Genomic DNA, 13918 nt, shown 5'->3' on the forward strand with positions numbered 1-13918 from the left:
TGAAAGCTATTCAACTGCCTCGTACGAGAGCCCCTTTTAATGACGGCTATAATCGCGTAAATAGTTTCTACGCCAGTAATGAATATAGAATTATAGCCGAGCTAACAACAGCGCGCCAATCGTTTTCTTCTTTCCGCTATTTGGCGCCAATTCGAGATACCAAGTACAGCCAGGTCCTTCCCCACCTGATCTCTCTAATAAAGTGGAAGTCTTCCTCTTTCTCTGCTTCCACCGGCAGGTACTGAATTAAAAGCGTGGGCCTGACTGCAGTGTTCTCTTCCGTCAGGACAACATGATTTATACTTAGCGCAGCCACTGTCTCTTTATTACTCTTGTTTCGTACAGCTCTTCGTTCCATCGACTGAGGGCGCGCCGTTACCAATGCGTAAAAGACCATAAATATTCCGCAAAACCTTTCTCTCCAACACTTCTAAGGCCGACTCATCAGATGATGTCATTGATCATGCCTCCTCACCATATAGCAGGACGGAAATGATGAAGCACTTGGAGAGTTTGGTCTTTGTTCGTTGAGAAAGGACTTTATTTTTCAATTGTCTACTCAGTCCAAAGTAGCACCTGTTGGCAGAGCGATTCTACATTGGTTTTCAAAGTTGAAATATGGTATTGGTTGTTCGTCTGTCTGTATTAACTGGAACTAGTCTCTCAGTTTTTGAGATATTAATCTAAAATTTTGCGCATGTCCTTTTCTCACCAAAAAGCTGTTCATTTGTCGTAACTGCCGCTATCGGACCACTATAGCATGTAGCTGTCATACAAACTGAACGATCGGTATCAAGTGCTTGTATGGAATTTTTTATTATTTTTCGAGATATCTTCACCAAATTTGGCAATGACTATTTTCCATGCCATCGTTATAATCTCTAGACATTTTTTTCAGATCGGTTCACTATATCATAAAGCTACCATACAAACTGAACGATCAAAATTAAGCTCTTGTAAAGAAACTTTTTTATTCGTGAAGGGTATTCTAGTTTCGGTTCAGCCAAAGTTAAAGTTTTTTTCTTGTATTTTGTTTTTAGCTTCTAGCGAGATCTCGAGCATTTTCCGTTTCTGCACGCGTCATGATTTATTTTGCATTTACTTTGAGGCGGCACGTTCTCGACTAGGATGTACACATACATACAGACATATTATATTTTTGTGGCAAGTACTGCATAACGGCATTATACAATTGTATGTAACTAAATTCATATTTTTGACTACCCAACTGTCTGTCCGTCCATTTGCTGCATGAAGAATTGCCCAACGTCATGTGGCAATAGTTTGAAATAATTAAGTTATACGACTGCCAGCCGTTACACTAGCTCCTAGCTGCTCTTCTACCGTTTTGCCGTTGACTATTTTAAGTTGTGCTGACTTTGCGCCGGCGTCGCGTTGCTTGCGGATTCATCACTTTGCGCGTCACGCGTTTTATCATGGTCGCAACAGTCACTCACTAAACAAATATTGTAACAACAACAAAAAAAAAACTGGAGTGATGATTTATTATTTGAAATGAACTTATGTTTACGCGGTTAAGGTTTCATACCGTTAGGTGTTCTTGCTGCAGTAACCATACAAAAGAAACAGAACTTCAACATTGAGAGGGAGAGAGAGAGAGAGAGAGAGAGTTTAAGGCCGACTCCGGAGAAAGCCATTATATTGAACTATTTTTTTTAGGGCAAGATAAGACTTCGTTCTAAAAAACTTCTTAGAAGGCTCGGTAATTCTTGAGCCAGTATTGCTCGAGCACGTGTCAAAGTTGGCCACAGGCATAGAGAATTACTTCGTAGCTTTTCTTAGATTTCTGCGAATTGCTGCTGAATCGCAGTACAATTAGAAATGGTTACAGCGTTAAATTGAGTAATCGAACCAGTTCGAGTATAATCTGAATATCTGGAAAATCTTCGAAAACCTACTTCACCGCAAAAAAAATATTTCATATATATGTACATACATACAAATGAATATCCATGTACTTATTTAACCAACGCACCCTGTATGTCATGGTCGCTTGTACTCAACGCAAACCTTATTTGCATAAATTTCTTTTTTCCACCTGTTGCTTGCCGCTTCTAGCTGTCAAAACAACTAAACATCAACTTCTTAATAAACAAAATCAACGGCAGAAGCGCAGTTAACGTGGAAAAGGACTGATTATTTAGGCGCATGCGCCTCAGAGTGCCCAGCTAAACGGTAAATTTTTAAAGTAGCATTATTGCTCTAAGCAAACAGCGGAGAGTCCGTAAGTTACACGCTGGCCACTCTCGCAACTTCATGCTCTCTCTCTACCCTAGCGCGTCGAAGGGCCAAAGTTCGCCTACAATCATAATCATTTGCGATAATTTGCAAAGAAATTTCATTTGCGACAGTCCGCAGCGCTCTCAAATGCTTCGCAAACGCTGAGGAACGCGGTTGAGAAACGCTAAATAAAACGTAAAAGTATTAAGTAATAGTTTGTTTGTGAAATTAAACGCCGGTTCATAAATTTTTTAATAAATAAAATGAGTAAATCACTTTTGCGTTTTCGTGGTTGGTGTCTTGTGGGTCTGCTGTTGTCCGTCTACGCCACATATGTGGAGCTGAGAGCGGAAAAGGATGCTGACTACGTGGCGATGTGCGATTTGAGTCCCAAAATCAGTTGCACTGCAGTCTTTACATCAAAGTGAGTTAAAGTTGTTCATATTTTCTTCTTTTTAATATCGAAAGTTAACTTTACTCATCAGCTACGGCAAAGGATTTGGTCTCACACAATACTTTACCAGCTGGAATCCGCCGAATGGTGTGCTCGGCATTGGCTTCTATATATTGCTGCTGTTAATGGGTAAGCTTACAATTGGAGGCACAAATCATGTAGCAAAATTCGTTCCATAAAATTTTAAACATTTCTTTTCTGCTCTGCCACGCAGCGCCACCACGACACCGACCTCTCGCCTGGCTGCAGCTAATACTTTGTTTGGCTTCCAATTTACTCTCTGTTTACTTGGCGTATTTGTTGTATTTTGTGCTGGAAGATTTATGTGTGGTTTGTGTGTCGATTTATGTCGTCAACTTCTTCTGCTTGTGGGAGTCGTGGCAAATCTACAAGCTACTTCGGCGAAGCGACGCGAAAGTGTTTTCGAAAGCGCAAAATGGCTTTGATAAAAATAAATAAAATAATATTGAATTGCATTAATTTAAAATTTTTAAATATTGCTGTTCATTAGTTTAGATTGCTTACGCTTACAGTTATGTTAGAAAATATATAGTTTTTAATAACTCATCTATAAATTTCACTTAAAAGAAAGGGTTTCCAGTTAAAGTGCTCTGATTTTGTCTAAAAATATATTGAATACATTAAATTACAACATTTATGTTGTTGTTGTAGCGTAAGAAACAATATCCAAAATATTTTTAATGAATGCTGTCGAGTTGATAACTGACAAACATTTAAGCTTACAGTTCCACTCTCATTACATTGACCAGAATGTCTAAAAAATTGTCTAGGCAAGCTTGGACAGGCATGCTCATGTGTAACCTCAGGTTTTGGAACACTAGCAACATAGAGCATACCCCAAAAAGCCAGGGTATAAAAAACAAGAGATTAGATGCTGTATAGTCGAACCTCAGGGGAAAATATGCAGTACAAGTAGCACCAGACCTTTATCTCTTAAAATGTACATTTATATTGTAAGCCAACTAACAGACTTGTGAAAACTTTCGTCGATAATGAGAGTGGTTGATTTATATTTAGGAATATTTTTGGTATCAAAAAGGAACAATTTTGAATTATCCAAGTTTTAATCGCGATGATCGGCCTCAAAACTCATCATAACCTAATATACATATCTAAGATATGTGATCGATGCTTGACAGACCCTCTTCTCTTCTCTAACGAGCGTATCTTGCAGTTAACTGACAATGGAAGGACTTAAGAGTCTGAAGTCGATTTCGAAAGACTTTCTGATTTTAAAAGAATTTTCATGTCTTAATTACGAACTTATCATAACCTTTCTTACATTAGTCGAAAAATGGTTTCGACCACAGCTCTTGCTTGGTTCGTAGGTAAATAGTTTTCCCTACAGCGATCCCTCACCAGAAGCCCTCAAAAGCTCTTTTTCTTGTTTACTAGCATAGACAATATAACAGCGCGCCAGTCGTTTGTTCTTTTTGCCATTTGGCGCCTATTCGAGATACCAAGTGCCGCCAGGTATTTCTCCACCTCATCTTTCCAACGGCGTGAAGCTCTTCTACTTCCTTTGCTTTTACCGGCCGATACTGAATCGAATACATTCAGAGCTTGAGTGTTCTCTTCCATCTAGACAACATGACTTAACCAGCGTAGCCACTATCTTACTGAACTATGTCGTCGTGTATATCCTATAGCCAAAGTTCCATCGACTGCGGTATTCGACGTAACCAATGCCAAAGGACCATAAATCTTCCGCAGAACCTTTTTCTCGAACATTGCTAAAGCCGACTGATCAGATGTTGTCATTGTCTATGCCTCCGCACCATATAGCAAGGATGAAGAATTTGTAGTGTTCTTCGTCTCTTCAATTGCCTACTCAGTCCAAAGTAGCACTTGTTGACAGAGTCAAAAGTGTCTGCGTTTGGGCTCTTGAAAAGTTCGAGACCCGACGTTTTCGAGCCAAATTTTGTTTAGCAATGAGGTCCATGTACATATGTAAGCAAGCAAAATTGCCGCATTTGGGACGAAATGCAACCTGAAGAGAGTCAAGAGCTGCCATTCCATCCAGAAAAAAATAACTGTTTGGTGTGATTTGTGGGCCGATGGAATCATCGTTTCATATTTCTTCCAAGGTTATGCTGATGAAAACATTACCGTTTGTGAGAAGATAATTTCACGATACAGGCCTTGGACCAAATATCACGCATGTCATTCGCCAGTTACCAGTCGAAATCCTCGAACGAATCAACGAAAATTGGTCTAAACGGATCGATCATTTGAGACGTAGCCGCTGCCAAGATTTGAAAAAGATAATCTTCAAAACTTAAATGCCAAAAAATGTTCTTTTGAATGGTAATAAATATTATCGAAATTTGAAAGTTCTGAAATTTGAAGTTTCTGCTTTTTTTCTTTAAAAAAGTCGGGAATCTCGAAATGGATCACCTTATATTTGATTCGGCGAGCAATTGCATTAGTAACGCGAACATTAAAATTTATTACGAAATGCGTTTGGTATTTATTGTATTTACTCAATTATCAAATGGTCCATCTTTTCTGGCCCGTCACATCCGTTAACCCACTGACCGCCATTACTTGTCAAATCGCAAAATAATAGAAAGTAACGGCACTAAGCCTAACACCTTCGGCGCAACATGCGATATCTTGCAATTGCCATAAAAACTGATATCTTCCGCGCTCTAATATACTTATATATATATATGTATATATATAAAGGTATATATTTATGTATGTCGGTTGAGACTTCGATATATTTGCTCGCGCGTACAAACAATAAACTCCGTTTAAGTGAAACATATTAACTTCCATTGTGCACATGACGTTAATCCCTGGTGCTAGCGGTGGGTCAAAATGGCAAAGCCACCGACGAGCGAGTCGATACGCTGCCACCTACCACAACGTGCGGCGAACAGCCGAACGCAAGCGCTCTCCTTACATGCCCACAGTTGACTATACACATACACACACTTACGTGGTAAGAGTGTTGACAAATTAACGAAATCGCTAGCGACCCTTTGGCCCCGCGCAAACAATCACTAAAACGCCATTAAAACAAAAAAATAAGTAAATAAATTAAATTACTCGAAGAAAAACCATAATACGCGCATACACACACACAGTCAAATTTATATCCGTTTAAGTGCGGTGACGAGTGCAACTCGTACATACACCGCTACGAGCGTACCTATGGTACGGCGAACTGAATTTCGAATCCGCAATCACGCATTCTGGGTACTTACACGCTGGTACCTGGGCACCTATGTACACCCCACTCGGCGGCGTACACGTACACAGCTGTAAATTGCATGAAAAATATTATGCAATTAATTTTATAGCACGTTTCGGTTTTTTTTTTCTTCGCCTGTGCTAAGCATTTGCGCAGACGCGCGGCCGCGGCTGCAGCAGCATGACGGCGGAGGAGGATCTGACGCTGTGTTCGCCTGGTACTCGAGTTGGTCGTCGTGCGTGCAACAATTTTCATTGTTTATTTTGCGTTTGTCGTTGTTGTTTTAGTTGTTGTGGTTGATGTCGTCAACGCCAAGCACGTGTGTGGTTCTACTATTGCTGTCATTTTTGTTGTTGTAACTATGTTTTCCAGTTCACTTACCATTCTTGTGCGTTGATATTTTAATCACGCTTCAGCCGAATTGTAAATCTTTTTCGTTATTTGCCGTTCTACGGTAAAGTTAGCCGGCACTTTGCGGGGCGGCAGCGAACGGTTGCACTAAAAATTAATTGTTTTTATAGTTGTGGAAATTTTGCATGCCCAAGCAGATAAATTTAGCGCTCCAATCGCGGAACTCTTGGACTTATGGCGGAAAACTTAAACTGTGTTGGTCTTATAGCCGAGATATAGACAAGATAGTACCAAGAAAACTAAACAGTAAACTAACAGAGTAAGAAGTTCGACATAATGGCTTCGAATAAGTTCAAGTCAAAACAAAGTAGGTATATAGAGCGCTGCACTCATAGGCTCTGTTAGCGCTGGTTGCGCCATTTTCAAGCAGTTCCGTCGGACCTTAGAATCTTGCCATCTCGTTTCATCATTGAGCCCAAACCATTTGGTGCTCTCAATGACACCACTTATTTCCAGATTTGGTGCCTAATGGGTTCCAAGTACTTGGTGTCGGGCTTCTGTTAGAGCTGGACATTCACAGATAAAGTGAAAGACAGTTTCCGTGTTCTCTTCTATGGTATTAATTCGCCTCGGATTCATCTAAAGATGAACCCAGCTTTGCTAACTCATTTGATGCCTGATGGCTTCCAAGTATTTTCTGTCGGGTTCGTGTTAGAGCTGGACATTCACAGAGAAAGTGAAAGACAGTTTCCGTATTATATTCTAGCTTGCAGCTGCGCCAAATATTGTTATAAGGCAGACCTACATATTTTAAACGCATGCTCTCCAAAAGACCGGTGCCGCGTTATAGGTCTGGTGCCTGTAGGTCTGTATATACTATTTTCGAACTTATTACTTAAGTCCTTGTTTCTATTCTTGTCATACCTTAAACCTCTTTTGATCGTTCCCAGCGCGCATGGTATTAACTTCGTCTTGGATTCGTCTAAAGAGAAAACCAGCTTTGCTAACTCGTCTACCTTTTTGTGCCGAAAATGTTTCTGTGACCGGAAATCCTAATTGTGGACTGCCTGTGAGCTCAAACCCTTCCTGCAATTGCTTACTACACTGGAATTAATCCTTGTCATTGACAAGGCAGGCAATGCCGCCTGGCTATATATACTATATATGGTTAGTTTCTGTATCTTCCCGCAGTTATTCACTAGGACTCTCTAAACCTGGTACTTCCGCTTCGAAGATGCTGGCTTAGACGGAAAGAGAAAAAGATGTCAAGATCAGTGGAGTATACCCTTGGAGTATACTCCGCAGTCTATTTCGAACCTTCGGAAAGTGATGAAGATGCCAAGATCAGTGGAGTCTACCCTTGCCCCTACTGCGCAGTCCATTTTGTACCCTCGAAAAGAGAAGGAGATGTCAAGATCAGTGAAGTATACCCTTGCCTCTACTTCGCAGTCCATTTTGGACCCTCGGAAAGAGAAGGGAATGTCAAGATCAGTGGAGTACACACTTGCCCCCACTTCGTAGTCCATTTTGGACCCTCGGAAACAGAACGCGATATCAAGACCCAGGATCCTCGGTATAGAGGCACTAAATAATGTAAGGTTTCAATATTCCTTGGGCGCCAGTATAATACTAAAATATTCTTTTCAAGAAACAAGGGATATTTTCTACGATACGTGGCAAGACGATCGCTATAACGACCACGAATATGTTCAAGTGAAAACAATGTTAGATCCATATTTCATAAGCGTCAATATAATACTAATTATAATCGTTCTTGCTTAATGTTTTCAACAAGCGAGGGCTTCATGGATTTGTGGACTCCTTTTCAAATGCGCTACTATAATGGTACTGCCTTACATCTCTGGGTATTGGGGCTCGTATGCGAAATTGTGTCTACTCGGCAACATGAATGAACACAGTAATGACCAAGCAACCACGATTACTTCCTGTTCATAAATATTTCAGTAACTTTTTAAAATATTCCTCGAAAGTCTTCAAGAATACTACTTTAAATTCCGCTAATCACCAAAATCACCATGGAGAATCACTCAGTTAGTAATTGACTTTCACTCTGGGCTTCCTAGAGGCAAATCTCTTGCCGCAAAGACGTCAAACTTACTTAAAGAATTATTTCAAAAGATCTGCTGAGTCGATGAGACCCACCTCTACTGTTGTTATTATATACATACATTCTGCCATCCACTAGGTCTTATAATATCACAGATAAGTCTGAGACGATTTTCCATAACACTGTCTATATGTGTTGAAGGGTTTTCTGAGTTACTTTTCTGCGGTAAAAATTCACTCACGGGCTTGCCTTTCCAAAAGAAATCACTTACAAATAGAATTGACGAAATTGGGAAAGAGTTGATACTACATAATTTTCATTTGAAAGCACGGAAGTCATGTAAATATGACAAGCAACTATGCCTTGCCATAGCGGTCGGTATTCACTTACTGAATGTCAGTTATAGAATGGACGCCGAACCAAGCGCACCCATGCCGTCATTTAATGGAGCAGGATGGCTTAGCAAAATCAAAATCTTGAAATCCAACTACGACCCGACGCTAATATGTTTAACGAAAGCGGTCAGAACGCGTCTCTTGTGCAGTTGTCCCGCGTTGGCAAGACTACGCTGTATGCATCTGGGTTCCCCACGTTATGATCGACTGGAGGAAGTATCGATAGTAAAGCCACAAAATCTGTTAAAATTCGCGTCAAGCGCAGGCATCCCAAAGGATGACTACTTCTCTTGGACTTAGCCAAGACTAAACTGGTCTATGCGTGGCTTATTGCCTTACCAGTTTAACCTAACTTTCTCTTGATTGCCGCGCCTTGGGAGATCAAGGCTAAGACATCTTTGATCTCACAGCTACTGAAGCAGATTTGCTTTGTATGCAAGCCGCTTTGTCGGGACATGAGAACCAGTCCTCTGGTATTCCAAAATACGGTCCTGTAGACCAAGTATATACTCTGTATTGGGAATTAGCTTTAGAACTAAGACTGTCCAGTTCAAAAGTATCGATAAATTCTATCTAGTTTTACTAAAGGAACCCTCAATTTATGTATATACATATGTTAATAACACAAGGTCGATTGCTAGTCACTCATTTTTCCGACAATTTCCTGTGAACCTTAGCATTGCACGATTTTTGCTGCCTCCGCCTGAGAATAATGCGATTAGCGTTTGCATTTATGCCAACTTATGACTGGCTAACTTGGAAGTTGACAAAAGTATGAAATACACACACACACAAGCACAAGCACGTGCCGTACGTACTTCTAACATGCATACGTGAAACCGTCGTCAACGGAGCGAAGCGTACAAGAAGTCACCGCACATTGTTCACACATCACAATCACCTACAAGCAGATAATGATGCGGCCGATGATGAACACAAGTTGGACCGCTTGCAGTTTGGCAACACGAGCAGCAGTCCATATGGGCGCTAACAATTGCCGTTGGCATTGGTGTATGACGTCGCAGCAGAAGCTGTCTGTTGTCAAGAAGAAGAAGAGCCAGAAGAAAAAGCGCATAGAAGCGCGCACGCGCTATCAATCCATTCACTAGACGCGCATGCGCTTTGTTTTTGGCACCCACATGAGCCAAATAGCATCAATTTATAGATTTCTCAAGAGTTTTGTTGCTCTTCGCCTGCGTTAGTTACTGGCTGAAGCACAGTTACTTACTGTATTAATATTTTATAAAGTAAAAATACATTTTTTTCGCGACGCGCCGGCGCAGTTTTGTCGCCTTTGCGCCACATTTTGCACTTATTATGCCACTAGGGGGCGAACAGCGTGCGCTGGTCGCTTACTTTTGATTTCGTTTACTCATCCAAACAAACGATTGGCGCTTGCGCCGCTTTGTAGAGAATCTTAGCGGCTGGCTGTCTTGCAAAGCGAGTGACACGAACGCGAGCCCACAGCAGCTGCTGCAGGAGAACGAAATGAAGATGAACGGCGGTGTCTGCGATTGCCGATCGCGACTAGTACTTGCAACGTTTGTAGGTGAATGACGAGTGGCAGCAACGTCAACGGCTATACACAACTAAAGCAGTCTTAGAGACAGCCTTTGCAGCATCTCACATCAATTGAAAACAAAAACAATCAGTGCAACCAAATCATAACTTGGCAGCGCTGTGGAAATCCTCTCGCTTTTCGAATGGCTGGCTCTTCTGCTTTATTATATTTATTTATATATGAATGTCGGTATATGCATATTTTTGGGGTTTCACTGCTGCCGCCTTCAAAAAGAAGTCTTTGCTTTTTGGCATATAAATATGGCAACATTTGGTGCTTGGAAATCAGTCAGAATTTGGGTTTTAATCATTCGATTTGTATTGCGATAGTCAAGTCGGTCGAGTGTTGGCAAAACAAAGCGTCTTGTAGCAAAGCGCAGTAAACGGCAGCGTGTAACAGTGCAACAGGGACACAGCGGCACAGACAGGACTCTTGGTCCTGACCTAAGTAGAACTGGTGTGCGAAATTTTTCTACGCTAATTTAAGTATTTCACTGATACTCAGCACGGTTAAGGCATACCAAAAAGAAAACTAAACGTAGTACCCCAGAATGTCGAGAATTTGGTGTTTCGTGAGTTTATTGTTGGTGCTGTCAGCGGTGCTGGCGCGGCCCGAGCCGCCTGTGAACTCTTACTTGCCACCCTCAGCCAATGGTAATGGTAATGGTGGTGGACGTCCTTCATCGCAATATGGTGTGCCTGGACTGGGTGGTAACGGTAACGGTAATGGTAATGGCGGTGGACGTCCCTCGAGCACATATGGCGCACCCGGTTTAGGCGGTAATGGTAACGGTAACGGTGGTGGACGTCCTTCGAGCTCGTATGGCGCACCCGGTTTAGGTGGTAATGGCAACGGTAATGGTAACGGCGGTGGACGTCCATCCAGCACATATGGCGCACCTGGTTTAGGTGGTAATGGCAACGGTAATGGTAACGGCGGTGGACGTCCTTCCAGCACGTATGGCGCACCCGGTTTAGGTGGTAATGGCAACGGTAATGGTAACGGCGGTGGACGTCCCTCGAGCACATATGGCGCACCCGGTTTAGGTGGTGGTAATGGTAACGGAAACGGTAATGGTGGCGGACGTCCGTCCAGCACATACGGTGCACCAGGTTTGGGAGGTAATGGTAATGGCAACGGCAACGGCAACGGCAACGGACGTCCCTCAAGCACCTATGGCGCGCCAGGTCTTAATGGCAACGGTTTGGGTGGTGGACAAAAACCCTCAGATAGTTATGGTCCGCCAGCTTCTGGCAATGGCAATGGTTATTCGAATGGCGGTAATGGTAATGGTAATGGAGGTGGACGCCCCAGCCAAGAATACTTGCCACCTGGCCGCAATGGCAACGGAAATGGCAACGGCAATGGCGGCAGAGGTAATGGAAACGGTGGCGGCGCAAATGGCTACGATTACTCTCAGGGCGGCAGTGATAGCGGCGAGAGCGGCGTAAGTAAAAAGTGCTTTTACTCAACTTTATGATACTTTATAAAGGTTTTAAGAAACAAATAGAACACACAAGGTTGTTGGTACATGAAAACCACTCGGCGTTTAACACAGTTTACAGTTTCTTACGGAGAGAAATTGAGTTACATTGAGTTACACGATGGTTTCTGGTATACCATACACTACAATACAAGTCTCAAATTAATAGACGTTGTTACACTCGCCTTAAATATCACATTACCACATTTTGCCTACAGTTTTGCTCGACAATTCACGCTGCGTGTCCTTTAACGCTTACACATATTCTTACTTGTTTCCTTCCAATGCTACCAAATAACTTTTGGGCAACTCTATTTTGCGCTTATTTCTCACACAAACCTCTTGCTTGCCTTATAAATTGTTCAGTTATTTCTCAAAACTTGCCTGCTTACCGTTATTATTCTTTAGGAACCGGCACAATACGAATTTAGTTACGAAGTAGAAGATGCTCCGAGTGGTTTGTCCTTCGGACATTCAGAGATGCGCGATGGTGACTATACAACGGGACAATACAATGTGTTGTTGCCTGATGGAAGGAAGCAAGTAAGGATATTTTATTATTGACAATATTTTAGAAGCGTGAGGCAGGCTTAAAAGAATCATTAAAGTTAGAAATGTTCTTTAAAAAACAAAGTCTTTTATGGCGTCAAGTTGTTTGAGGCTGAAAAATGAGTCGAAAATCGGTAGCTGCTATATAGTCAAGTCGAAAATCTCTAGCTGCTATAGAGTTGAGCTTTTGGGAGACTATATGCTGAAAGCTTACTCTTAGGTACTCACCTTTGTATATAAAGAATATTAGTTGTTAGGGGTTTAGTCATAAATTTATTTCATTTTAAAATTGCAACAACTAATTTATGTCGTTTATGTGCCTCTAAACTCTTGCTTTCTTTCTTTCCCTCGCTCTTTCTCTCTCTCTCTTACCCTCTCTCTCTCTATTTTATTTTCGCCTTCAACGTTTACTCTTTTCCTTAAATACACTTGCGGCCACATAGATCGTTGACTACGAAGCCGATCAGGGTGGTTATCGTCCACAGATACGTTACGAGGGTGAAGCTAACACTGGTGCCGGTGGTCTTGGTGGACTCGGTGGCGGTGCTGGTGGCGCTAATGGTTATGATTATGAACAGAATGGTAATGGACTCGGCGGCGGCAATGGTTATTCGAATGGACAAGATTTAGGCAGCAATGGTTACTCCAGTGGACGTCCCAATGGCAATGGTAACGGAAATGGTAACGGTAATGGTAATGGCAACGGCTATAGCGGTCGCAACGGTAAAGGACGCAATGGCAATGGTGGCGGACAAGGACTCGGTCGCAATGGCTACTCTGACGGACGTCCGAGTGGACAAGACTTAGGCGATAATGGTTATGCAAGTGGACGTCCCAACGGCAATGGTAATGGCGGTAATGGTAATGGTTACTCGAACGGTAATGGCAATGGCGGTGGTCAATACAATGGCAATGGCAATGGTTACTCCGGTGGCAGACCGGGCGGTCAAGACAATCTCGACGGACAGGGTTACTCCAGTGGACGTCCGAATGGTTTTGGTCCTGGTGGTCAAAATGGCGACAATGATGGCAATGGTTATCGATATTAATTAGCTGAGATTGGACAAGGATTACGTGACGACCCATAGCGGACAACGAGCCCACGAATAAACGGCGGGCGTGGAAAAATGAAACGCTCCTCATCATGCACATATTACATACTTATAAACACATTATCCATACTCGTATTCAATCATCATAACACTAGACTATTATATACGTAATGTATTTGCATATTATCTAGTTAGCATTTAGTGCGTGTATATGAAATGCATGTGGCATATAAATAAGAACAATTAGTAAACTTAAAGTCTTAATGTGAAACTGCTAACCCTTTAGTCCCAAACTTTACAATCTTTGCATAAAGCTTCATGTTCTTCATCTCCATTTGAAAGTAGTCGTTCAACCTGACTGTATTTAACTTACTACTCATAACTCATTTCATAAAAGTCTATGCTAAGTTGTACTCCTTACCTTCTAAATACTCATGTTTTTGTTTATAAATAATATATACTTATATATATGTACATATACAAGCAAACACATGTAAATCTTAGGTTAATATTATAGCAATGAAACGGACAAGCAAATGTTACA

The 13918-nt window shown here is 41.7% G+C and overlaps 2 protein-coding genes across 2 annotated transcripts; both read left to right on the forward strand.

Annotated features, from left to right (window-relative positions):
* The first annotated feature begins 2320 nt into the window (after positions 1 to 2320).
* Positions 2321 to 3262, forward strand: LOC126755129 (vitamin K epoxide reductase complex subunit 1). Its single transcript, XM_050467478.1, has 3 exons — positions 2321 to 2665; positions 2727 to 2824; positions 2910 to 3262. Exons 1-3 carry the CDS (start codon positions 2505 to 2507, stop codon positions 3152 to 3154), a joined length of 504 nt encoding a protein of 167 aa, XP_050323435.1. The 5' UTR covers positions 2321 to 2504; the 3' UTR covers positions 3155 to 3262.
* Positions 3263 to 10840: 7578 nt separating this feature from the next.
* On the forward strand, positions 10841 to 13900 carry LOC126755495 (pro-resilin). Its single transcript, XM_050468102.1, has 3 exons — positions 10841 to 11737; positions 12182 to 12316; positions 12766 to 13900. Exons 1-3 carry the CDS (start codon positions 10841 to 10843, stop codon positions 13369 to 13371), a joined length of 1638 nt encoding a protein of 545 aa, XP_050324059.1. The 3' UTR covers positions 13372 to 13900.
* Positions 13901 to 13918: the final 18 nt, after the last annotated feature.

Source organism: Bactrocera neohumeralis, chromosome 4 (genome assembly GCF_024586455.1).
Source record: "Bactrocera neohumeralis isolate Rockhampton chromosome 4, APGP_CSIRO_Bneo_wtdbg2-racon-allhic-juicebox.fasta_v2, whole genome shotgun sequence".
NCBI classification, from domain to species: domain Eukaryota; kingdom Metazoa; phylum Arthropoda; class Insecta; order Diptera; family Tephritidae; genus Bactrocera; species Bactrocera neohumeralis.